This window comes from Malaclemys terrapin, chromosome 12 (assembly GCF_027887155.1).
Source record: "Malaclemys terrapin pileata isolate rMalTer1 chromosome 12, rMalTer1.hap1, whole genome shotgun sequence".
NCBI classification, from domain to species: Eukaryota; Metazoa; Chordata; order Testudines; family Emydidae; genus Malaclemys; species Malaclemys terrapin.
In genome coordinates, this window is record NC_071516.1 from 1,145,103 (window position 1) to 1,169,887 (window position 24,785).

General features: G+C 57.5%; 1 protein-coding gene across 3 annotated transcripts; it reads left to right on the top strand.

Moving 5' to 3' along the window:
* The first annotated feature begins 432 nt into the window (after window positions 1–432).
* LOC128846428 (perlwapin-like) lies at window positions 433–14,786 on the top strand. Of its 3 annotated transcripts, XR_008446784.1 has the most exons (6): window positions 3,015–3,114; window positions 3,532–3,705; window positions 6,674–6,814; window positions 11,326–11,466; window positions 11,831–12,611; window positions 12,988–14,786. XR_008446784.1 is itself a non-coding variant. In XM_054045525.1 (5 exons), the coding sequence occupies exons 2-5, from the start codon at window positions 3,582–3,584 to the stop codon at window positions 11,971–11,973; spliced, it is 549 nt and encodes a 182-aa protein (XP_053901500.1). In that variant the 5' UTR covers window positions 433–723; window positions 3,532–3,581; the 3' UTR covers window positions 11,974–12,680. The 3 variants fall into 3 exon arrangements, 2 of the variants coding, with proteins under 2 accessions (XP_053901500.1, XP_053901499.1); XM_054045525.1 differs by lacking the exons at window positions 3,015–3,114; window positions 12,988–14,786 and adding an exon at window positions 433–723 and having other exon boundaries at window positions 11,831–12,680; XM_054045524.1 differs by lacking the exon at window positions 12,988–14,786 and having other exon boundaries at window positions 11,831–12,680.
* Window positions 14,787–24,785: the final 9,999 nt, after the last annotated feature.

The window sequence follows — 24,785 nt, forward strand, 5'->3', positions numbered from 1 at the left end:
AGGCCTTTGAGACGGCCTGCGAGCTGCACCGGGTTGATCCTGCGGACAGGCTCCGGGTTCTCACCCTTACTGGACCCCAAAGCCGTGGCATTGTACCGCCGACTGGGAGAGGCAGAGAAAGGGGACTACGAACTATTCAAAAAGGCCCTGCTACGTGAGTTTGGGCTGACTCCTGAGATGTACCAGGAAAGGTTCCAGAGTCAGGATAAAACCCCTGAGGTCTCATATCTGCAACTAGCCATCTGCATGGAGGGATACGCCAGCAAGTGGGCAGATGGGGCCCAGACAAAGGAGGACCTGGTTAAATTGATCGTACTAGAGCAACTGTGTGAATGGTGCCCATCCGACCTGAGGCTGTGGTTGGTGGACAGAAAGCCGGAGAACCCGCGACACGCCGGGCGGCTGGCCGATGAGTTTGTGAAGAGCCGGTCAGGGGGTGGCAGGGAGGAGTCCCAAAGGAACAGGCCTGCCACGATGCAGAGAGAGAGTCACCCTGGAACCTCCCAAAGGGGGAATATGGAGAATCCCCTCCCACGGGGAACATCCGGCTTCAGGGCCAACCAACCAGCTCGAGGGGACCAACAGGACATGGGCTGCTATCACTGTGCCCAGAGAGGCCACATACGGACCCAGTGCCCCAGGCTCAGGGACAGACTGAGCAGACCGAACCCACACAGGGTTAACTGGATAGAGACCCAGCCGGACGAGGGGCAGGCTTCCCAGGCAAGCAGGGCTGACAGCTTATCAACTGCTCAGGAGGGGGGAGGGCCCCAGGCCAGCTCCTCTGGGGGGCTGGATGCCCCAGACTCAAGGTTCTCCATTTACAGGGTGGGCGTGGGGCTGTCCCTGCGGAGCGAGTGCCTTGTTCCCCTGGAGGTGGATGGGAGGAAGGTCAATGGATACTGGGATACGGGCGCTGAGGTGACGCTGGCCCGGCCCGAGGTGGTAGCTCCAGATCAGGTGATGCCCAACACCTACCTGACCCTGATGGGGGTGGGTGGGACCCCATTCAAGGTGCCCGTGGTGAGGGACACCTGAAATGGGGGGTGAAGGAGGGCCCCAAGGAAGTGGGGGTGCACCACCATTTGCCCACTGAGATGTTAATGGAAGGGGGACCTGGAGGACTGGCCAAGCAACCCCCAGGGTGCCCTGGTTGTGACCCGTAGCCAGAGCTGGTGAGGGGCACGGCGCCCTGACAACAGGGAGGGTGCCTTGCCCGAGGCGTAGGGCCCTACCCCGGAGGGGAGGGGGCACTGAGGGCCACAGCTCAGAGAGGCTGCGGCCTCAGACCCAGCCAGCGAGAGGGAGCTGCTCCCCATCCCTTCCTCAGCTGCTGAGTTCCAGGCCGAGGTGCAGAAAGATCCCTCCTTGCGGAAGATAAGGGACCTGGCCGACCTCAGTACGGTACAGACCATGGGGAGAGGTGGCCGGAAAAGGTTCCTGTGGGAGAAGGGGTTCCTGTACCGAGAATGGGCTCCCCCAGGGAAAATGGAGTCAGGGGGGATCAGGAGGCAGCTGGTGGTGCCCCAGAAGTATCGCCGCCAGCTGCTGTGCCGGGCCCATGACACCCCCCTCTCAGGGCACCAGGGAACCTGGCGTACCCAGCAGAGGCTGCTACGGAGCTTTTACTGGCCTGGGGTCTTTGTTACTGTCCGACAGTACTGCCGATCCTGTGACCCCTGTCAGAGGGGGAGGAAGGCCCGGGACAAGGGGAAAACGGCTTTAGGACCCTTGCCCAGCATAGAGGAGCCTTTCCAGAGGGTGGCCCAGGTTAAAAGGGGGGCTCTGAACCAATAGAGCCCGAATCACAGCCCTCCAGACTGGAACGCTGGGAGAAGACCCCATCCCAGTTTGAACCCCAGGGGTATTGGGGTGGCAATACCTTCCCAAATGCAGCCTGCAGGTGCCATCAAGCACAACAGACACATGGGAGGGCATGAAACTGGAATGTCCAGATGTAACTCCCACCAAGGAATGGGAGAGGTGCTGGGGCCAGGGCTGGCTCCAGGGTTTTTGCCACCCCAAGCAGAAAAAAGAAAAAAGCCGCGATCGGGATCTGGGGCGGCAATTTGGCGGGAGGTCCTTCGCTCTGAGCAGGAGTGAGGGACCGTCTGCCGAATTGCCGCCAAATAGCTGGACGTGCTGCCCCTCTCCCGAGGGCCGCCCCAAGCAACTGCTTGGCAAGCTGGTGCCTGGAGCCGGCCCTGGCTGGGGCATCCCTGGGAACGTTGGTGGGTTCGAACTTCCCCATGTCACTGACTGAAGTGACCCCGCTCAGTTCGGTCTCGAAGGGGGGAGAGATGTGACAAAGTGGGAATGTTCATAATGTTCTCTTTGAATACCGAGTGGAGAGTGTTGGCCTGGGAAGGTTGCAGGGGAGTTTGGATGGGGCTGTATTCATTGGGGGTGGGAGACTTTCCCTGAGGGAGGATACCTGAGCACGTAACATGAGAACCCAAGAAAGGGGTTGGAGGCCAGGTGACGCCTCTGCCCGGGAAACTGGACAAAGGCTGGTGGAGGAGCCGGGGGGGGGGGGGGAGGGCTGAGGGAGATGGCTGGAGGGAGTTTCAGTTTGGAGCTGACTGGGGAAATGGAGGGGCGCCTAGATGGGGCTCTGGCCTCCCAACGGGGCTCTGGCCTGCCTGCCCCGCCCCCAAGATGGACCTAACGGGGGGGGGGGGGTCTAGTTGTCTGTACCTGCAAGACCTGTTTTGGACTGTGCTCCTGTCATCTAAATAAACCTTCTGTGTTACTGGCTGGCTGAGAGTCACGGTGAAGCACAGGAAGCCGGGGGTGCAGGGCCGTGTTTCCCCCAAACTCTGTGACACCTGGAAACATGAACTCACTTCTGCAGCCTGTTATTACATTTCCCAACTTTCGCAAGGCCCTGCTGCTTCCCTGTTCCCTTTGGGAGGGGCAGACACCGGGAGCGGCTCGCTTGTGCAATGGCCCCTCCCGGGACGGCAGTGCCGGGCTGGCGTGATGCTATATAAGCCGGGGCAGCTCGGTGCTGGGCAACCTGGCCCCGCAGCACCATGAAATCAGGCCACCTCCTCCTGGGGCTCCTCGCCCTCTGGGCCGACCTGACACCTGCCTCTGGGCAGCTCCATGAAGGTGAGGGCTCCCTGCCCTGGCTCCCCACCCAGCCCGGAAGCCAGCGCTTCCCTCCTGCCTGCCCCCAGTCCTGAGTCTGCCCCCAGCCCCGTTTGCTCTCAGCGGCTCCTGCCCCGTATCCCCCATGCGACACAGCCCCTCGCAGCGTCCCTGGCCCTGCCGCCAGCCCCAGTGTTTCTTGCCCCCGGGCGTGGGACTGTCCCTGGAGCTCCCCCTTGCTCTGTCCCCGATACACCAGAGACGCTCACAGCTCTCACGCATTAGCAACAAGGTCCTCGTTTATCCCCATCACCCACCCCAGGCCCTGCTGCTTGCATCGACCCTTGAGACTGGGCCCCCGTTAGTTTCGAATCAGGCAGCTGAGATCCGTTGCAGGGTTCCCCCTTTCTTCCTAACCCATCTTTCTTTGCTCCGTAGCTAACGACATCTGCAATCTGCCTGCGGACCCCGGCCCATGTTTAGCCTACATGCCCAGATACTTCTACAACTCGGCCACCAAGAGGTGCGAGGAGTTCATTTACGGCGGCTGCCAGGGCAATGCAAACAGGTTTTCCAGTATGGACGAATGTCTCAAGACCTGTGGAAGCTCAGGTAAGACAGCAAGAGAAACTCAGCTAGTTGGGTCAGGAGCTGGTCAGAGGGATGTGAATGCAAAGCAGCTGGGGCCACAGAGACTGGATCTCCCCTCGAATGACTGACTGGCTGCATCACAGCAGTGCCTAGGGGATCCAGCAGAGACGGACCCCAGCATGCCGGGCGCTGCAGAGACGCGGCGAGAGGCAGCCCTGGCCCGAGGAGCTCACACTCTGGCTAGGCAAAGGGAGGAGGGCTGAGGACGAGCGTGTGAGTGGAGTCCATGACACAGCTCATGCTGGGAGCTGAAACTAAATTGAAGGTGCCCGAGTCCTGGTAGCTGCATCCCAGCCTGCTCCGGAGGCCCCTGGCTAGGGCGTTAATGACAATAACAATCCTGCTGAACATGTCTGTAGCCTGGCACCCAGAACCGCAGACCTGCTGGCCTGGCTCAGAGGAGTCATGCTCGTCTCTGGCCCAGTGGGGCGGGGGCTGGAGGAGCAGGAGTGAGTTCCAGTCTCAGACACTGGAGAAATGGCTCACACAGCTGCCGTGGGTGCCGGGCATTTCCTCTCTAACCCCGGGCGAGCGCCCACGGGCCCAGGCTGCCTTTGCCTCAGGATCCTGGTGTCCAGAAAGCCGAAGCAGCAGCCACCTTCCGGCGTTATTTATTACAAGCCGGGTGTGCGACACTCTTTAGCACGATGCAGCAGGGGGTGCGTGATGATGTCACTGAGATACATTCAGGGTTCCCCAGTCGCCCAGCAGCCACCCCAGCCGGGGACTCTCCCGAGAGTTACTGGGCTGGTGTCACTCCGTGTCCATCTGATCAGCAGAGAAAAGCGATGGGATTGTCAATACCAGGGACAAGGTCCTGCAGTGCGTCCCCAGGCAAACTCCCGCTCCAGCCTCCAGGCCTTACTCTGGTTCTGGACGTGAGGATTTCAGACCCTTGAATCCAGGCATGGCCCTTTGTATTGCAGCAGTGGGGCTCCTGCACATGGGGGCAATGTGCCTGGTGTCCCTGATGCAGCCTGTTATTACATTTCCGCCTTCCTCACAGGGACGTTTCCCAACTCTCGCAGGGCCCTGCTGCTTTCCTGTTCCCTTTGGGAGGGGCAGACACCGGGGGCAGCTCGCTTGTGTAATGGCCCCTCCCGGGACGGCAGTGCCGGGCTGGCGTGATGCTATATAAGCTGGGGCAGCTCGGTGCTGGGAATCCTGGCCCCGCAGCACCATGAAATCAGGCCTCCTCCTCCTGGGGCTCTTCGCCCTCTGGGCTGACCTGACACCTGCCTCTGGGCAGCTCCGTCAAGGTGAGGGCTCCCTGCCCTGGCTCCCTATGCAGCCCGGCAGCCAGCGCTTCTCTCCTGCCTGCCCCCAGTCCCGTTCGCTCTCAGCGGCTCCTGCCCGTATCCCCCATGCGACACAGCCCCTCGCAGCCTCCCTGGCCCTGCCGCCAGCCCCAGAGTCTCTCGCCCTCTGGGCGTGGGGCTGTCCCCGGGGCTCCCCCTCTTCGCCCCAGGGAGGCCTCCTTGCTCTGTCCCCGACCTTTCGCTCTTCCCCTCCCACTCCAGGACACGGAGCCTCCCTGGGTCTCCCCAGCCCCCTGGCTGCTCCTGGAGTCTTTCTACCCTCTAGGTTCTCCCTGGTGAGCCCCCCATGCCCATTGCTCCGACACTCCCTCGGACCCATCTCCCTCCGGGCCGGGTTGCAGCCTGGCTCTGGGATGTGCCCTTGGGTGTCTCCCTGCCATGTATTGGTCAGTGTGAGCTCTCTTCCCTCCCCTCCCCCACGCTCTCCGTCACCCCCACCCCCCATCCAGGCCCTCCCCACGTCCTTCCGGGTCTTTCCCTATTACACCCCCGGCTCGCCCCTGGGCAATGCCATCTTCCCCCCCCTCCCCCCCTGCACCAGGTCCAAAGGCAGGTGCCTTCCTGCACTCAGGCAGCCCCAGTTCGGCCCCCTGCAGAACATGCTGCCCCTGCGGTGGGGAGCTTCAAACGGTGCCAGTGGCCACAGGAACGGGGGAGACGTTTCCTCAGGAGCAGGGAGGCAGCTGGGGGCTGCGAGTGAGCTCGGGCAGGAGGGGAGCCTATGTCTACACCACTGCCTCTCAGCCTTTCTAGACACCTGTAGCCCTTTCAGGGGGCTGATTTGTCTTGCGTACCTCAGTTTCACCTCACTTAAAAACGACTTGCTTGCAAAATCAGACATAAAAATACAAAAGGGTCACAGCCACTAATACTGAACAATGGCTGACTTTCTCACTGTGACCAGACAATTACAAAATAAGTCAACTGGAATATAAATCTTGTGCTTACATTTCAGTGTATAGTCGATTGAGGTGTACAAACAAGTCATTGTCTGTATGAAATTTTAGTTTGTTCTGACTTTGCTAGTGCTGTTTATGTAGCCTGTTGTAAAACTAGGCAAATATCCCAATGAGGTGACGTACCCCTGGAAGACCTCTGCGTACCCCAGGGGTTCACGTACTTCTGGTTGAGAACCACTAGTCTACACCACCACTTATCCATTAGAACTTACGTCACTCAGGGGTGTGAATAAGCCACCCCTGAGTGAGATAAGTTACACCGACCTAAGCGATGGTGTGGACAGCTGATGGGGAGCTTCTCCCGCTGACATAGCTACCGCCGCTCATTAGGGTGGATTAATTAAGTCGATGGGAGAGCGTCTCCTGTCAGCTTAGAACGGCTCCACTACAGACCCTACAGTGGCACAGCTGCATTGGGACAGCTGTGAGCTCTCGTGAGCAGTTGAAAACAGGCCCTGAAATTGGAAGTTTTCCGGCTGTCTTTGGGGAGCGGAGGAGGTCACCCTTGGGGGCTGAGCAGTTCGATTCCTCTGTCCCTGGGGGAGGAGGTACAGGGAGGGAGAGTCCATTGGCTGACATGACCCCCTTGCCTCAGGCCGGTGTGTCTGCCCCATGCTCTGTAACCCTGGTTCTCTTCTCCTTCGTTTCCAGTGAAAACGGGCAAGTGCCCCACTCCCATCAACGTGGGGGCTGCGAACTGCGATAACTTCTGCTTCACGGATGCTGACTGTCCCGGATCTGAGCGCTGCTGCAGTAACGGCTGTGGGAAGGAGTGCAGACTCCCCATAGAAGGTGAGGGGTTCTCCTTCTCCACCCAGTGCTGGGTTTACCAGGACGCCAGTGGCGCCATGGAGCACCTGCCTGGAGGGGCCCAGCCCAGAAGAGGCCCCGGCCTGCTCCGTTTGCACTGTGCCCTGAGACCCCGCCAGCCACTCGCTTCTCTCGGCCTGCCCGCCGGCCAAGGGCTCCTCTCTGCCCTCTGCCCCCACCCGCCGGTTTCTCTCAGCCCCCTGGCCGGATCCCAGTGCCCCTCCGGCTCCGGGCAGTCTCTGCTTCCCACCACCTGGGGGGCCCTGCCTGTCTCCCCGGAACTGAGCGGCCTGGGACTGGTGCAGAAGCCTGGCCAGTCTCAGCTGGGGGGCGAGGGTGGGGGGCAGTGTGGGGGCTTGGCTGGGCCCCTCCAGGCAGGTGCATCCTGAGGGAGCCTGGCTGGGGCAGGGCCTGGCCTGGCTGATCGCGCCACTCCCGAGGGCCGGAGCAATTCCACGCCCTGGGAGTGGGGGTTCTGTGGGGGTGCTGGGCTGTGAGGGGGTGGGGAAGGTGTGTGTGTTGGGGCACTAGGGAGTGGGGGTTCTGTGGGGGGTGCTGGGCTGTGAGGGGACGGGGAAGGTGTGTGTGTTGGGGCACTAGGGAGTGGGGGTTCTGTGGGGGGTGCTGGGCTGTGAGGGGACGGGGAAGGTGTGTGTGTTGGGGCACTAGGGAGTGGGGGTTCTGTGGGGGGTGCTGGGCTGTGAGGGGACGGGGAAGGTGTGTGTGTTGGGGCACTAGGGAGTGGGGGTTCTGTGGGGGGTGCTGGGCTGTGAGGGGACGGGGAAGGTGTGTGTGTTGGGGCACTAGGGAGTGGGGGTTCTGTGGGGGGTGCTGGGCTGTGAGGGGGCGGGGAAGGTGTGTGTGTTGGGGCACTAGGGAGTGGGGGTTCTGTGGGGGGTGCTGGGCTGTGAGGGGGCGGGGAAGGTGTGTGTGTTGGGGCACTAGGGAGTGGGGGTTCTGTGGGGGGTGCTGGGCTGTGAGGGGACGGGGAAGGTGTGTGTGTTGGGGCACTAGGGAGTGGGGGTTCTGTGGGGGGTGCTGGGCTGTGAGGGGGCGGGGAAGGTGTGTGTGTTGGGGCACTAGGGAGTGGGGGTTCTGTGGGGGGTGCTGGGCTGTGAGGGGGCGGGGAAGGTGTGTGTGTTGGGGCACTAGGGAGTGGGGGTTCTGTGGGGGGTGCTGGGCTGTGAGGGGGCGGGGAAGGTGTGTGTGTTGGGGCACTAGGGAGTGGGGGTTCTGTGGGGGGTGCTGGGCTGTGAGGGGGCGGGGAAGGTGTGTGTGTTGGGGCACTAGGGAGTGGGGGTTCTGTGGGGGGTGCTGGGCTGTGAGGGGGTGGGGAAGGTGTGTGTGTTGGGGCACTAGGGAGTGGGGGTTCTGTGGGGGGTGCTGGGCTGTGAGGGGATGGGGAAGGTGTGTGTGTTGGGGCACTAGGGAGTGGGGGTTCTGTGGGGGGTGCTGGGCTGTGAGGGGGCGGGGAAGGTGTGTGTGTTGGGGCACTAGGGAGTGGGGGTTCTGTGGGGGGTGCTGGGCTGTGAGGGGACGGGGAAGGTGTGTGTGTTGGGGCACTAGGGAGTGGGGGTTCTGTGGGGGGTGCTGGGCTGTGAGGGGGCGGGGAAGGTGTGTGTGTTGGGGCACTAGGGAGTGGGGGTTCTGTGGGGGGTGCTGGGCTGTGAGGGGGCGGGGAAGGTGTGTGTGTTGGGGCACTAGGGAGTGGGGGTTCTGTGGGGGGTGCTGGGCTGTGAGGGGACGGGGAAGGTGTGTGTGTTGGGGCACTAGGGAGTGGGGGTTCTGTGGGGGGTGCTGGGCTGTGAGGGGGCGGGGAAGGTGTGTGTGTTGGGGCACTAGGGAGTGGGGGTTCTGTGGGGGGTGCTGGGCTGTGAGGGGGCGGGGAAGGTGTGTGTGTTGGGGCACTAGGGAGTGGGGGTTCTGTGGGGGGTGCTGGGCTGTGAGGGGGCGGGGAAGGTGTGTGTGTTGGGGCACTAGGGAGTGGGGGTTCTGTGGGGGGTGCTGGGCTGTGAGGGGGCGGGGAAGGTGTGTGTGTTGGGGCACTAGGGAGTGGGGGTTCTGTGGGGGGTGCTGGGCTGTGAGGGGGCGGGGAAGGTGTGTGTGTTGGGGCACTAGGGAGTGGGGGTTCTGTGGGGGGTGCTGGGCTGTGAGGGGGTGGGGAAGGTGTGTGTGTTGGGGCACTAGGGAGTGGGGGTTCTGTGGGGGGTGCTGGGCTGTGAGGGGACGGGGAAGGTGTGTGTGTTGGGGCACTAGGGAGTGGGGGTTCTGTGGGGGGTGCTGGGCTGTGAGGGGACGGGGAAGGTGTGTGTGTTGGGGCACTAGGGAGTGGGGGTTCTGTGGGGGGTGCTGGGCTGTGAGGGGACGGGGAAGGTGTGTGTGTTGGGGCACTAGGGAGTGGGGGTTCTGTGGGGGGTGCTGGGCTGTGAGGGGGCGGGGAAGGTGTGTGTGTTGGGGCACTAGGGAGTGGGGGTTCTGTGGAGGGGGCGGGGCTGTGAGGGGGCGGGGAAGGTGTGTGTGTTGGGGCACTAGGGAGTGGGGGTTCTGTGGGGGGTGCTGGACTGTGAGGGGGCAGGGAAGGTGTGTGTGTTGGGGCACTAGGGAGTGGGGGTTCTGTGGGGGGTGCTGGACTGTGAGGGGGTGGGGAAGGTGTGTGTGTGTTGGGGCACTAGGGAGTGGGGGTTCTGTGGGGGGTGCTGGGCTGTGAGGGAACGGGGAAGGTGTGTGTGTTGGGGCACTAGGGAGTGGGGGTTCTGTGGGGGGTGCTGGGCTGTGAGGGGACGGGGAAGGTGTGTGTGTTGGGGCACTAGGGAGTGGGGGTTCTGTGGGGGGTGCTGGGCTGTGAGGGGACGGGGAAGGTGTGTGTTTGGGGCACTAGGGAGTGGGGGTTCTGTGGGGGGTGCTGGGCTGTGAGGGGGCGGGGAAGGTGTGTGTGTTGGGGCACTAGGGAGTGGGGGTTCTGTGGGGGGTGCTGGGCTGTGAGGGGACGGGGAAGGTGTGTGTGTTGGGGCACTAGGGAGTGGGGGTTCTGTGGGGGGTGCTGGGCTGTGAGGGGACGGGGAAGGTGTGTGTGTTGGGGCACTAGGGAGTGGGGGTTCTGTGGGGGGTGCTGGGCTGTGAGGGGGCGGGGAAGGTGTGTGTGTTGGGGCACTAGGGAGTGGGGGTTCTATGTGGGGTGCTGGGCAGTTGTGGGGCTGTGTGCAGGGGTGGTGTTGTAGGGCGCTGTGCATTTGTGGCAGGGTCTGGGGGGGCACTGGGGGGGGTGCTGGGCATAGCGGGTCTGGGGGGGGCCCTCTGGTCATAGGGAATCAGGGGTGGGGGTGTTCCGGTGTTGGGTGAGGGGGGATGTGTGGTGTGGCATGGCATGGCCCCCCTCCCCCCGAGGGGAAGGGACATGCTGGCAGCACAGGGCCATGTGGGCAACTGTGCTTCTGGCAACTGCCGGTTCGTAAACAGTGCCCTGCACTGGGCTGGGCGGAGCGGGGCAGCCCTCTCCATGCCATGCCCCATTGCCCCTGGCTGGCCCCTTGCTCCAGGGACGGACCCCCGCCCATGTTCCAGTGCCCCCATGGGGGCCCACAAAATGTTAATCTGTCCCTGTCTCCACCCCAGCCCAGCATCGCTGCTGGGAGCCTAGAGCCAAGGCTTGGGGACCCCATGGCCACACCCACCCCTTTGGGCTTCTTATTTTAATATTAACATGGTGGCCACACCCCCCTGAGAAAGTCTGGACACCTGCAGCCACGATAGCCCCATGAATCCTGCTTCCAGGGCCCATCCCCACCCCAACGGGCATGGGCCTGGCCCCCACCCAGCCAAGGGATGGTCAGAGCTCGGGACCAGCTGGGCCTCCCTTGTGTGCGGGAGTGACAGAGAACAAGGTTCCTGATGGGGGGTGAAATCTCGGGGTAACCTGATTACAACAGTGGCGCTTGGATGCTACGGTGATAAATCGACCGTGTCTGCTGCTTCCTGCCCAGTCCAGCGGCAGCTGCCCATCTGTCCCCTGAGTTTGACCCGGAAGGCAGGAGACCTGATCTGGATGGCCCAGGGGGCTCTGCATCAGTTGCCTTCAATGACTCAAGTCACTAGATTAGACGTTAGGGAAACCGTCCTGCCAGGGTAGTTAAGCACTGGAATAGATTGCCTAGGAGGCTGGAATCTCCGTCACTGGAGGTTTTGAAGAGCAGGTTGGACAAACCCGTGTCAGGGGTGGTCAGATAATACGTAGTCCTGCCTCCGTGCAGGGGACTGGTCTAGAGGACCTCTCCGATCCCTCCCAGTCCTACGTTTCCAGGCTCCCCTGGAGCCCTACAGGCAGATACATTAGCTAGCACTGAACGGGGCGGTGTGTGCAAGGCCAGTGATCTGGGCGGCTGGGGGATCTGCCTGCTCGCGGCTGCAGGCGCACAGGCTGTGGTTACATAGCAGCCTTTCCATTGTCACTAGTCCAGACAATGCTGACCCTGCTCTCTCGCTGTTCTGTTCCCCAGTAAACCCAGGGTACTGCCCGAAGGTCCCACCCGGCACGGTGACAATCTGCCTTGTGGAATGCAGTAACGACAGGGAGTGTGGAACGGGCAACAAGTGCTGCAGCCGGGGATGCCACGTGCACTGCGCACGGGCGGTGCCAGGTAACGCTGCACCTGGGAGCGGGGGGGCCCAAGGGAGGGGTACTTGGTAATTCAAACTGCTAGACAAGTGGGGCCGGGTCTGAGCATGGGCCAGGGAGGGAGGTGGGGTAAGTGACAGAGCTGGGACAGGCAGGGGAATGACTGGAGAGGGTTTAAGGCCCATGGGCATGCGGCTGAGCGTGGGGTGGGAGGGTCTGGGTGGAAGCAGCAGAGACCAGTCCTGGAGAGGAGCAGACCAGGACTCCAAGGAAAAGCCTTGGCCAGAGGTCAGCTCTTGGGCCTGGCTCAGGTCCGTGGTGCAGGCCTGTGGGTTTGGGGTTTGTTCCCCATGGAGACATGAGCTGTTGTTGTTTCCCTTTTCCAGCCCATCCCGGCACCTGCCCCAAGAGGAGAGTGCTGCAGACGTTCGCACCGTGTGAGAATAAGTGCAGTGACGACAGGGACTGTCCCACCAGGCAGAAATGCTGCTTTACTGGCTGTGGCCTCGGCTGTCTCGCCCCTCTGTAAGGTTTGAGGCCTTTTTCTGCAGCCACATTAGGACAGTGACAGGCATTCCAACTAAATTACATTAAAACACTGTAATATCAGGCTGTTAAGAAAGAGATCCTGTCCTAATAGACCCACTATCACCAGATAAAGAAACAGATCTTAAGATGGCCAAAGAAAACTTGGTTTGATAGCGTTCTCTCTGGCAAGGAATCACTTATCAACATTTGTGATTGTAAAATCTATACTTCTATTGGTTTGCCTGTATGGTTCCTACATCTCTATTGTTTATCTGTCTGGTTCTTTGTTTCTGTCTGTTGCATAACTAATTTTGCAAGACTTAAATCAACTAAGGCAGTGGGGTATGATTGGGTAAAGAATTGTTTCACAATATGTTGTGATTGGTTAAGGTATAGCTAAGCAGGACTCCAGTTACACTAGATGTACTGGGGTCCAAGAATGAGACCAGGTGGGGGGAAAAAAGAAGAAGCAGAAGAAGGAAAGACCTGAAAAAAGAAGAAGAACTCATCCCCAAGACTCAGCCTAAGATAAGAGCTGCTAAGAATCCTCTGCCCGACTGTGCCATGCAGCAACCAGAATCCAGATGAGACTGCCCTTGCCTGGCCACCAGGGGAAGTCCGCCTGCGTGATCAGGATTGGTGAGCACAGCACTGTATGCTTAGCGCGTGAATTCTGCTTGGTGATTGTTAATAAATAGAGATTACAGATATTACTGAGGAAAGGCCCCACAAACCTGCAGAAGATTATGCTCCGAGCCCTAGGAACTGGGAAAGGGTGAGGGTGCCTAAATTAATCGGGTGACACCGTGAGCCCACTGGAGGGTAAAGGTGGGTGCCTTAGAGTGTGTGGGTAACACCTGTAACAGGTAGTAGCAGCAAAGAGAGATGGGCCTGTGAGCCCCCAGCCCCACAGCACTTGCCAGGCATCCTGTGGGCCAGAGATACTCCACCTCCCCTCCAGTCTGAGCTCCCTTGCAGATCTCTGCCCTCCTTATAACCCATCGCCTCTCTCCAGGTGACATTTGCCGACTCCTACCTCCTATCCCTCGCTTCTACAACCTGGCCTCCGGGATGGGCCACAGATTCTATTACGGCGGCTGCCAGGGCAACGAGAACGACTCTCCCAGCTGGGCACAGCGTTAGAAGTAACGCTACTGTGAGCGGGACTGGACCCCAGGAGTGCAGGAAGGAGCCCGGATCCAGGGTGGGAAATGGGACTAAATAGCTTGCTCGTTCTGGGGGCTGGATTCTAGCCCTCCTGTGGGAGGCCCAGGGTTGGGGAGACAATCACGAAAATCAGTTAAAAAATTATTCGGCATATGAATCTGTGCCACAAGTATTCATAAACAGCCCTGGCTGTACCTTGAAGGAGCCCGGCATGGAATGGCCATGAGCAGTCATATGCACGTGTCGATTGAGGGTTTACATACATGGTCCGTAACAGTTAGCAATGGGGTTTGCAGTTGCACATACATTTTGTCTGCCTAACCTTAGTTTCTGAAAATCCGGCCCTAACCGTTCTTCAACTAATATGTAAATGACGTGACCATTAAGAAATGGGTTTTCATGGGGTTCGGATACACACACAGCTCTCACGCCCTTAGCCCCATCTCCCACCCCAGCTGGAGACTGGGTCCCAGTTAGATTTGAACATGGAGGCTGAGATCCTTCAGGGAGTTCTCCCTTTTCTCCGAACCTGCCTCTCCGTGCTCTGTAGCTAAAGTGACCGCACGGCCCATGTTCCGCCTGCAGTCACAGCTACTTCTACGACTCAGTCACCAAGACGTGTGACGAGTTCATTTATGGCGGCTGCCAGGGCAATGGGAACAATTGGGCACTGGAGCCGAATGTCTCAGGACCTGTGGAGGAGCCGGGAGGCTGTGCCTACACTACCACTTTTGCTGGTATAATTTATGTTATTCAGAAGTGTGAAGAAACACCCCCCTGAGCGACATAAGTGTCACTGACAGAAGTGCCAGTGTGGACAGCGCTATGTTGCAGGAGATGTCCCACCGCCGTAGTTACCGCCACGCGTTGGGGATGGTTAATTGTGCCAACAGCAGAGCTCTCTCCTGTCGGCACAGAGCAGCTCCACGAGCGATCTGACAGCGGCACAGCTGCGTTGGTACAGCTGTGCTGCTGTAAGTTGCTGGTGTAGATGTGGCCTTAGGTGGGTCGTGACTGCCCAGGTCAGAGGGACAGTGCTGGAAATACACTAGGGGCTGTTCTCATAGCGCTGAAGGAGAGTCTGTGACACAGTTTGTGATGGGAACTGGACTAAATACAAGGGCCCATTGCTAGTTCTGGCAGTCAAATCCCACCTGTGCCGCTGCCAGCAGTGCCCCCAGAGCGTGAGAACCAGCCTCGGGGCACTGCTAGGAACCAGAGCACAAACCCAAACTGGCGGTGAGTTCTCTGCCTAGGTTTCACCAACCAGTTATTAAGTGTGAACTCCTCAGGCACTGTGACGAAGTGGGACTGTTCTTAATGTTTCCTCTGAATACTGTGTGGGTGCCTCAGTTTCCCCTATGCATTTCTTAAGTCTCCAGTGTGCATAAATGGCCGACACTCTGTATCCTGGCAACAAATGGCCGGGGCCCTTCCCCCCTGCAAGGGAATAGCTAAAGGTGAACAAAGAGATCAGGTGACCTCGTGGCCCGGGAAAGAGACAAAGGCCAGAAGGGAGGGTCCGGAGGGGGTTTCAGTTTGGAGCTGGCTGGGGACAGGGAGTGAGTGCAGATGGGTTTGTCTGGCTCGCTGGGCCCCAGAATGGACCTGGCTGAGGTTTCCCGTTCTCTGTACCTACAAACTCTGTTTTAGACGGTGTTCCTGTCATCTAATAAACCTCTGTTTTACTGGCTGGCTAAGAGTCACGTCTGACTGTGAAGTGGGGGGTGCAGAACCCTTTGGCTTCCCCAGGACCCCGCCTGGGCAGACTCGCTGTGGGAAGCGCACGGAGGGGCATATGCTGGATGCTCCCAGGAGAGACCCAGGAGGTGAAGCCATGTGAGCTGCTTGCCCTGAAGACGGTCTGCTCCGAGGGAGAGGAGGCTCCCCAGAGTCCTGACTGGCTTTGTGGGGAGCAGTTCCAGAGCATCGGCCGGGGACTCTGTGACAGGCACCCTCACAGCCTAACCAGGGCGTCCCAGCCAGGCCCCTTGGGTACCCTGGTCTGTCTCGCCGCCCAGGTGCGTGTACCTTTGTGATAGCTGGTTCTTTACACCACCAATCACAGCAATATTCACCTTACTCCCAGCCCCAAAGGGCCAGTCACTTACTCCAGGTCAACTGCACCTCAGATCTCACATGAAAGATAACTTACAGCTTGTAGATAATCCTATAACTAACTATATATAGATTTGTTAATAGGAAAAGGAAACCAGAGAGTTATTTACAAGGTTAAAGCATGTAAACATAGATGCACAAATGACCATCTCAACTTTCACAAGATAATAGATTCATAGAATCATAGGACTGGAAGGGACCTCGCGAGATCATTTAGTCCAGTTACTGCACTTATGGCAAGACCAAGCATTATCTAGACTATCCCTAACAGTGTCTGTCCAACCTGCTCTTTAAAATCTCCAATGATGGAGATTCCACAACCTCCCTAGGCAATTTATTCCAGTGCTTAACCACCCTGACAATTAGAAAGTTTTTCCTAATGTCCAACCTAAACCTCCCTTGCTGCAATTTAAGCCCATTACTTCTTGTCCTATCCTCAGAGGTTAAGGAGAACAATTTTTCTCTCTCCTCCTTGTAACAATCTTTTATGTACCTCAAAATTGTTATCATGTCCCCCCTCAGTCTTCTCTTCTCCAGACTAAAGAAACCCAGTTTTTTCAGGTTTCAGAGTAGCAGCCGTGTTAGTCTGTATCCGCAAAAAGTTTTTTCAGTCTTCCGTCACAGGTCAAGTTTTCTAGATCTTTAATCATTTTTGTTGCTACTCTCTGGACTTTCTCCAATTCTTCCACATCATTCCTGAAATGTGGCACCCAGAACTGGACACAATACTCCAGCTGAGGCTTAATCAGTGAGGAGTAGAGCAGAAGAATTACTTTTGGTGTCTTGCTTACAACACTCCTGCTAGAAGCTTCTATCATGAGCAAGCGCTACATGCCCTTCAGGACTCACCCCGGCTGAGCAGATGTGGATCTCTTGCTTACGCCTAGAAACCTGCCCACCCCAGAGTCCGAGCAGCCTAGTGAGCATCAGTTCCTTCATTTGGGGTTTTATCCCCATCCGTCCTTGTGATCTCAGCTGCAAACTCGGTGATGGGAGGAATCCACTAGCACGACTCATCTTCACAGGGGTGGGGAGGGCAAAACAACAAACATCTTTTGTCCTCTTTAATGTCCCACAATAGTCCGTCTGGTGTCAATGGCCCTTTCCCGTTGGGCTGGACATAACACCTTCTGCAGGAGATCAGCCATTCACACTAATTCGTCTCTTTCTCCCCTCTGGCGAGTTACGCAGTCACAGAGACTCACCATACAACTGCTCACATATTACCTTACACTATGGGATAGAGACGCTGTAAGTGAGATGAATGCAGGCAGCAACACACCAGCATTCAATAAAGAATAACTAAACAGATTCCTGTCATTCTGATCCCTGTTTTAACAATACTAACGCCCAGGTGAGCCAGACTGATTCCACGGTGTGTCTGTCACTGTTCCACTGAGACACGGGGACTCTGGATTGCCAGTGTCACACCGACCTGGCTTTGTTAGGGTGGGGGGGTATAAAGCTCTGACCTGAGCAGGTAGTTGCCACATTGCTCAGTTGCTCTCCTGTTTCTACATTTCGCGCTGGAACAGGAACTGACCGGCCCCTTCCTGAGGCCGTTGGGCGTTCAGCTGCTGAAGCACTGCTCCCCTTCTCCTGTTGTTATATGGAATAAACGGCTACCCAGGGAGGTGCCTCTTTGCTGGGTTGAGAGCGTAGCTGTGACAAGCCCTTGGCCCTCTGCTCGCCACTCTGCACACGTTGGAAACGCTGTTACTGTTATGGCCCCCAAAGGTGCTGGGCCTGGCACAGACAGGATTGCTCATCAGCCCAGCATGTGAGATCTGAACTCTGTGTAGGATTCACAGATAACTACAGAGATGTTCGCTCCTGCGGGCCGTCGTGCCCCTCGGCCCCTCCCTTTGCATCCCTTAGTGCTGTGTTTATCCAACCTTCCCTCGCTGGAATCCCTTGGACAGAATTCCTCTCCTAACCCCTAGAGCTGCGCGGGGGCTTGGCCCTGGAGAGCGTGGCTGAAGCTGGAAGTCTCATAGAATATCAGGGTTGGGAGGGACCTCAAGAGGTCATCTAGTCCCACCCCCTGCTCAAAGCAGGACCAAAGCCCAGACACAGATTTTTGCCCCAGATCCCTAAATGGCCCCCTCAAGGATTGAACTCACAGCTCAGGGTTTAGCAGGCCAATGCTCAAACCACTGAGCTATCTGGACGTTTCTCTTGTGGAAGGACGCCCCTCCCTACGCTGAGCTCTTGGTGAGACTGGGACTGGAGAGGGACTGGACGGGGACCCCTAGCTCAAGGGCAGGAGGCCAGAGGTGCCCTGAGCGCAGGCGTGGGGGCAGTTTTCCATCTGATATTTAATCTCACATTAATTAGTGTGAGGGGCTGATCTTCAGCAGAAGGTGTTACACCCTTTCCAAAGGAAAGGTCCATCCAGACCAGACAGACTGTTGGGGGACGTTGGAATTTCCCTACATAGAGTCAACAAGAGGACAAAAGATGTTGGTTGTGCAGCGGACAACTCCCACCAGCTGAGCTTTGCAGCTGCAGGCGTGTGGGCGGGAGAGAATGAAAACCACTAACAAGAAGGACTGATGATCTCTAGGCTGCTTGGGCTCTGGGGTGGGAAACGTGTTTCTAGGCATAAGCAAGAGTCCCGTCCCCCCCATGTTTAGCCTGGGTTAGCCCTAAAGGACAGAGAGAAGTGTGTCACAGTTACCTTTTGAAATTGAAGATTGTAACTCATTTGCATATCTATGCTTACCTGCACTAACCTTGTAAATAACTCAAAGCAACAAACTGTGACATTACAACCCTGGGATGATCCAGTCTGACCTCCTGTAGGGCACAGGCCTTTCCATTCCTCCCTCCCCAGGACTGAGCCCAGTGATGGGGTTTGGCTAAAGCATTTGACAGAAGGGTTCCTGGCTGGAGCTGCAGCTTCTTGTGATAATTGTGCACAATGCCGTGAGTGGCAGTGGTGGGCGGGCTGGGGGAATACTGGGGGAGTGTCAGTGGCCATGGAGTACCAGGAATCAGGATTCTCTCTGTTCCTGCCAGCAGGGCGTCGTTGGGACAGAAGCCCTGGTGATCTCTGGATAGTGTCCCTGCCCCGCACCTGCTGTGGGTCTCCACATTGGGTGAGCGCCCTGAGGCAGCAGACAGGTAGGGATGCCAACCATCCCGGTTTTGCCGGGAGTCTCCCGGAATCGGGCTCTATCTCCTGGAGGCTATTGAAGCCAAACTGGAAGATTTTAGGCCACTAAAAGTCTGGTGGCGCAGCGGGGCTAAGGCAGGCTCCCTGCCTACCCTGGTCTCACGCTGCTCCGGGAAGCAGCCGGCACGTCACAGTGGCCCATGCTGGGGGGACCGGGGGCTCTGTGCGCTGCCCCTGCCTGCAGGCACCGACTCCACAGCTCCCATTGGCCGGGTCCCACTAGTGTGGGGAACTTTCCTGGCGTATGCATTACCCCGGTGAAATGGGCTAGTGTAAGGATGTGGGTCCTCGCACCCACTCCCTTCATCTGCAGGCCGGCACTCCGGGATGCTGTCTCTGCACCGAACGCTTCCCTGCCCCACTGCTCACCGCAGAGTTCAGAGCACATACGATTTGTTAACCCGCAACTAATGAGAACACGGGAAAAGGGGAAGGTGAGAGGGAAACATGTCACCCCACCCCGTGGGCCTGGGGCACTGCACCCGGCCGTCTCGGGGGCGCAGGGACGTTCCCAGCCTGCTCCTCGCAGGGCCCACCCCTCTGCCCACACCCCTGCCCAGGCCCTGGCTGCGTTGCCGTGACACCGGGGCTTGCATCCTGCTCTGGGGCTGTGCCCACACGCTCGCAGGCGCTAGCGGGCAGGGCCCGTCCCCCCAGCCTCGCCCCCATCGGGGTCACGAGCCTTTCCCAGCCTGGCCTGCAAGTCCTTGTGCCTGGGGCCTCCCTGCGCTGGGCCAGGTGTCTGGGGCCCCTGGACTCCCCAGCCGCTCACACGGCCCCAGCCCCGGCCCCACTCACTCCCTGCCTCCATCTCAGCTCCCGGGGCTGCTCCTCTGGCCCTGCTCCCAGCCCAGCTGGGCTCCTGCTCTCCCCTTAGCTCTGCCCCTCCGGCCCGGCAGCTCCACCTCACACGGGACTCTGGCCTCCTGACTCCCTCATTGGCCTGCCTGCCCTGTCAATCAGCCTGACCTGGAGCGTTGCTCTCTTCCCATTGGCCCTGTCCGTCTCAGGATCCTGATTTCTCATTGGCCCGTCCCCTTTTCTTTGGCCCTGGGAGAGGATCACCAAACAACTCCCCCCGGTGTCAGGGAGGGGCCAGCAGCCCCCTGACATGTGGGGTACGGAGCAGCTCCCACGGGCCCTGCACGGCTCGGGTTGGCTGCTGAGTGTGGGTCGCAGTGTGATTGGAACGGCTGTTATCAGAGCGTCTCTCTCTGGAGCCTGGGTCACAGGGAGAGTGGGACCCAGCTGCCTGTGTGGGGCCGGGCGTGTGAATCCCGGTGGGGTCCGGGTGGGGCTGCCGAGCTGGGGACGGGGAGGAGCTGACTGGCTTGACCAGGGCACCAAAGGCGTCGCAGGGGTGGTGGAGCAGGGAGATGGTGGGAAGCACGGCTGGCGCCCTGCACGGCGAGACTCTGGTGCAGATTCTCCAGTTGGGCTGAGCTGCGCCTGTCTCAGCACTGGGCAGCAGTGGGGAAAAGGCGGCTTCTTCCACTCCGTGTTCCCTGGGACTGCCTGGGTGCTGGGGACACGTCTTAGTGTACAACAAACTAGCAGTACGTGAGCCGCAGCCCTTGCAGTGAGCAGGGACTATGGGAGCCCTGGAGCCCCTCGGTGCCACAGGGAGGGGAGTGCCATCCAAAGCATATGGTTTTGTGGACCCTCGATGTTGCCTCGGCTTTTGCCAAAGCCTTATGGAAAAACACCCCCAGGACGCAGTGAGTGATTCCATCTGGAACCTGTGGCTGGATCTGGAAGAGCTGGGACCAGTCTGAGGGACACAGACATGGTAACAAAAAACCAAGTCCCCAGCCCAGTTCCTCCAGCTCCCACCCTATTTCACCCCCGGCGCCTACGGATGAGAGCCAGAACCTTCGGTAAGCAGAGTCTGGATGAGCTCTCCGCTGACTTCTAGTGGTGAGCTGTGGAAAAGGACGTCAGGAGCTGATCTCGTTTGCATGGACACACCCACCCCGCCTAGGTGCTCAGCATGATGGGATTGCTTGCCCAAACGGTCAGTTTCGGCTGGTGCGGGATCCCCAGGCTCCTCGTTATTGGGGCAGGAGGAATAAAGGGTTGTTGTCCTTGTTGTGTGAATCAGGGGCAGCAGAACTGTACCTGGTATAGCCTGATGGAGGGACTCACCCTCCACTAAACTAGGCAGGGGACGTGGGTTACAAAGCCGAATGCCTTGAGTATATATGGGGCAGGTACCTGGACCTGATGGTATTGGCCCTGCTGAAGGGTCCCCAGACACCATTTGACCCTTCCTTTCTCCACTGTGTAATAACAGAGCTCGTTCAGACTGAATTGAGAGTCTTGTTACATGCTGTGGAACTGAAGTCACTGATACCTAGGTCAAGATCTGCTTTGGGACAGTGTCTCTGATGCAACAGACTGCCCGGTGTGCACCAGCAATGAGGCTGAAATCACTGAGAGCTGTGTTAAGTGGTGGGCCCTGAAAACATCTTGGTTAGTGGCCAGCAGGACGGCTGGTGGACAGGGCCGGCTCTACCATTTTTGCTGCCTCAAGCAAAAAAAAAATCCAAGAATGGATGGAATGTCGCCCCTTAGCATCTGCCGCCCCAGGCACGTGCTTCCTCCGCTGGTGCCTGGAGCTGGGCGGCTGGTGGAGAGACTTGGCATAAGCGTGCGCGGCGCCTCCTGCTGGTCGTCTCAGGGAATTAGCTCACCAGCCCTCTGGAGCGCCCTCTGTCGGCCGGCTCATGGTTTATGTTTATGAGCCCTGTTTGCGGTGTTTCCCCAAATTAATGCCGAGTTACTTCCTGCCTTTTATTAAAAGATTTTGCTACACTCAGACTCTGTGCTTGCGAGTGGGAAGTATTGCCTCTTAGAGGCGCCCGGGGGTGCGTGTAATTGTCCCAGGTCACTGGGCGGGGGCTCGCGCCGGTTTTGTGTTGCATTGGTGAAAAGGATACGGAACCCGGCCCTTCCTGCTACCAACTCTGGCTGGCAGAGGAGTTACAAGCCTCGTCCTGCTCCACATAATGCAATGTGCAGCCCAAACTGTGTCTGTCCTGCGCAGAGACAGCTGCTGTCTCTCTTGGGGACCTTCGGAGTGGCCTTGTCAACAGGCGAAGGACTTCACTAGTCAGAGGGAAACAGATATTCAGTCAGAGGAAAACACACTGAAGTTAAAGATTTGAAATCTCAGCCCACAGTCCCCAATGCCAGCTGTGCAGGGAATTCGATTAGAGGAAAATAAATATTAGGGAAGAAAACATTCAGCACCTCACTGGGAGCAGGTAGAATTCATGGCCTGTATTGCCTCTGCAAAGTGGGGTCCCTCTCTTCTCTGCACTGGACATTTCCAATCGCTGCTAGCAGCAATTCAGCTCTCTGGGGGCAATGGAGGGACAGACGCAGTGGTGGTGAAAGCAGGGCCTGGAACTTTCACACTTAGCTATCAGTATCACGCAATTCTGGCCAGAAAGGGATAGTTTTGTGTACCACTTTCTGGCGAGCCTCCTCCCTTGCTCTGGGCATGTGTACTGGAAGCAATTGCCAATCCCTGCCCAAGGTGACACCCACTTGTTTTTCAGGAATTGCTTTGTCATGTGCCACCTGCCTCTCTTGGCCACGAACCCTAATTTAAGTGTAACAAGTGTAACCCCAAAATAATTCCTGGAGCAGAGCTTTTAGAAGAACATCCAATCTTGATGTAAAAATTGTTGGTGACGGAGAATCTACCATGATCCTTAGTAAGTTGTTCCAGTGGTTAATTAGTCTCATTGTCAAAAATATGCACCTTATTTCCAGACTGGATTTGTCTAACTTCAAATGGATCATGTTAGACCTTTTTCTGCTAGACTGAAAAGCCCATTATTAAATATTTGTTCCCCGTATAGCTATTTATAGATTGTCATCAAGTAACCCCTTAATAGATTGAGCTCCTTCAGTCTATCACTACAAGGCAGGTTTTCTAATCCTTTAATCATTCTCATGACTCTTCTCTGACCCCTCTCTAATTTATCAACCTCCTTCTTGAATTGTGGGCACCAGAACTGGCCACAAGATTTCAGCTGTGGTCACACTATTGCGAAACAGTGTTAAACTAACTTCTCTAGTCTTACGGGAGATTCCCATGTTTATCCATCCCAGGGTCACATTGGCTCTTTTGGCCACAGCATCACACTAGAAGCTCGTGTTCAGCAGATTATCCACCATGACCCCCAAGTCTTTTTCTGAGTCACTGCTCCCCAGGCTAGAGTCCCCCACCCTGTAAGCCTGGCCATCATTCTTTGGTCCTAGATGCCTATGTTTAGCCATATTAAAACGCACATTGTTTGCTTGCACCCCCTTTAGCCAGTGGTCCAGCTCACTCTGAATCAGTGCCCTGTCCGCTTTGTTACTGATGGCACCCCCAATTGCTGGCTCATCTGCTAACTTTATCAGTGATGGTTTTACACTGTCTTCCAGATCATTGATAAAAATGTGAAATGGTGAAGGGTCAAGACCCGATCCCTGTGAGACCCCAGTGGGAACACACCCGCTGCAGGACAATTCTCTGGTTACTGTTGCATTTTGAGACTGTTCAGTCACCCAGCTTTTAATCTGGGTAATATTAATTTAATATGGGCTGGATTAATTTTATCTCCTTCTAGTTTTTTTAAACAAAATGTCATGTGGTATAAAATCAAATCCCTTGAAAGGAGTCTAAGTCTATTACATCAACACGATTACCTTTATCCGCCAAACTTGTCAGCTCATCAAACAAAGATATCCAGTTAATTTGACGGGATCTATTTTCCATAATCCCATGAGGCCAAGCATTAATTACGTTGCCCTCCTTTAATTCTTTATTGATTGAGTCATGTACCAGCTGCTCCATTATCTTGCCTGGGATCAATGTCAGGCTGACAGGCCTATAAGAAGCTGGGTCATCCTGTTTACCCTTTTTAAAATTTGGTACAACATTAGCTTTCTGCCAATCCTCTGGAACATCCCCTTTGCTCCAAGACGATTGAAGATCAACATTAGTGGTCCAGTGAGCTCCTTAACCTGCTCTTTCGCTCCAGAGCCTCCCACAAGTGTCCCCGTTGGAACATCCCGCTGAGCCTCCGTAGGTGCTGCCTGCGTGCCGCACAGCTGGAGGGACTGGGAGGATTCTGAGTCGCAGCTCCACCGACCCAGGGGTCTCTAAAGCGAGAGCTCTGCAAAGAGCCGTGACCACTGGCCAGGCTGTGTCTGTGCCCAGGAGAACTCCCACTGAGCCATGGATAATGAAGATCCAATCGACTGTCTCCACAGACCATGTCCAGTGACACTAGCGATGGCTGAGACAGTCGTAAGGTCTGCAAAGGGAAGGCCTCAGTGGGGACAAGGGCAGGGCAGCTCTCAGCAGCCTGTCCAAGGCGCGCCCCTCTCCCTGGGCTGGCAAAGTGCCGAGGGGGGCCCAGGGCTACTCCCCGACGAAGAGGGAGAAAACGCACACAGGCCGCGCTAGTTTGAGACAGAGACTTTCAGCTCATCTGCTTCTCACCTCGTGCTGGACCGCAGAACAGCTGTACATATCCTTGAGGTATCATGCAACGTCTCTCCCCTTTTCCCTGCCAGTCCTCCTGGATTACCACACCCCTCTGTCCCAATATTCCAGCCATGAGATTTAGCCTCCCAAGTCGCAGTGATGCCAACTGAGTAATAATTTCGCTTCTGTGCTAATCCTTCCAGTTCAGCCTGTTTATTCCACACACTCCTTGTATTTGTGTACAGACACCTAAGACGTCGAGCAGATGCCTCCACTGTTTGTGGCTCCTATGACCCCGTTGTAATAAATTACCCCTGCCCAGTGATGTCTCTGCAGCTCCTACAAATAGCTGGAGAGCACAAATGTGCTGCCCTTGGAAAGCAATGGTGTGATGGACAGTCATACAGCCCCCCAGCCCACGTCCCCCAGCCAGAAGGGGCTTTGACCCTGTGCTGGGTGATGCTTGCTACCGTAAGGGCTGCGGCTGATGTCAGGGTCAGAGCGTACGCTCATACCGGGGTCATCACACCCTAAGGGGAACGTGCATGAGCCATTCATACGGGGTCAACAGACCCTAACGGGGATATGTGAGTACTGCTTATCTGGGGTCATCACAGCCTAATGGGGAGGTTGTGGCGGGAACCCCAAGACCTCCCCACGCACCCTCCTCCAGTCACATCCCAGAGACAAGGGTCAGCACTGCAGAGACATTCAGCCCCCATCGTTAGATATCAGCTGAGGGAACCTGCGGGGCGGGGTGGGGCGGAGGAATAGAGATGGACGGGGCGGGATCCAGAGCACACCACACACACACGGATAGCCCAGGCGTTTGGGGGGTGCCTTATCCCTGCCCCCCGAAGGA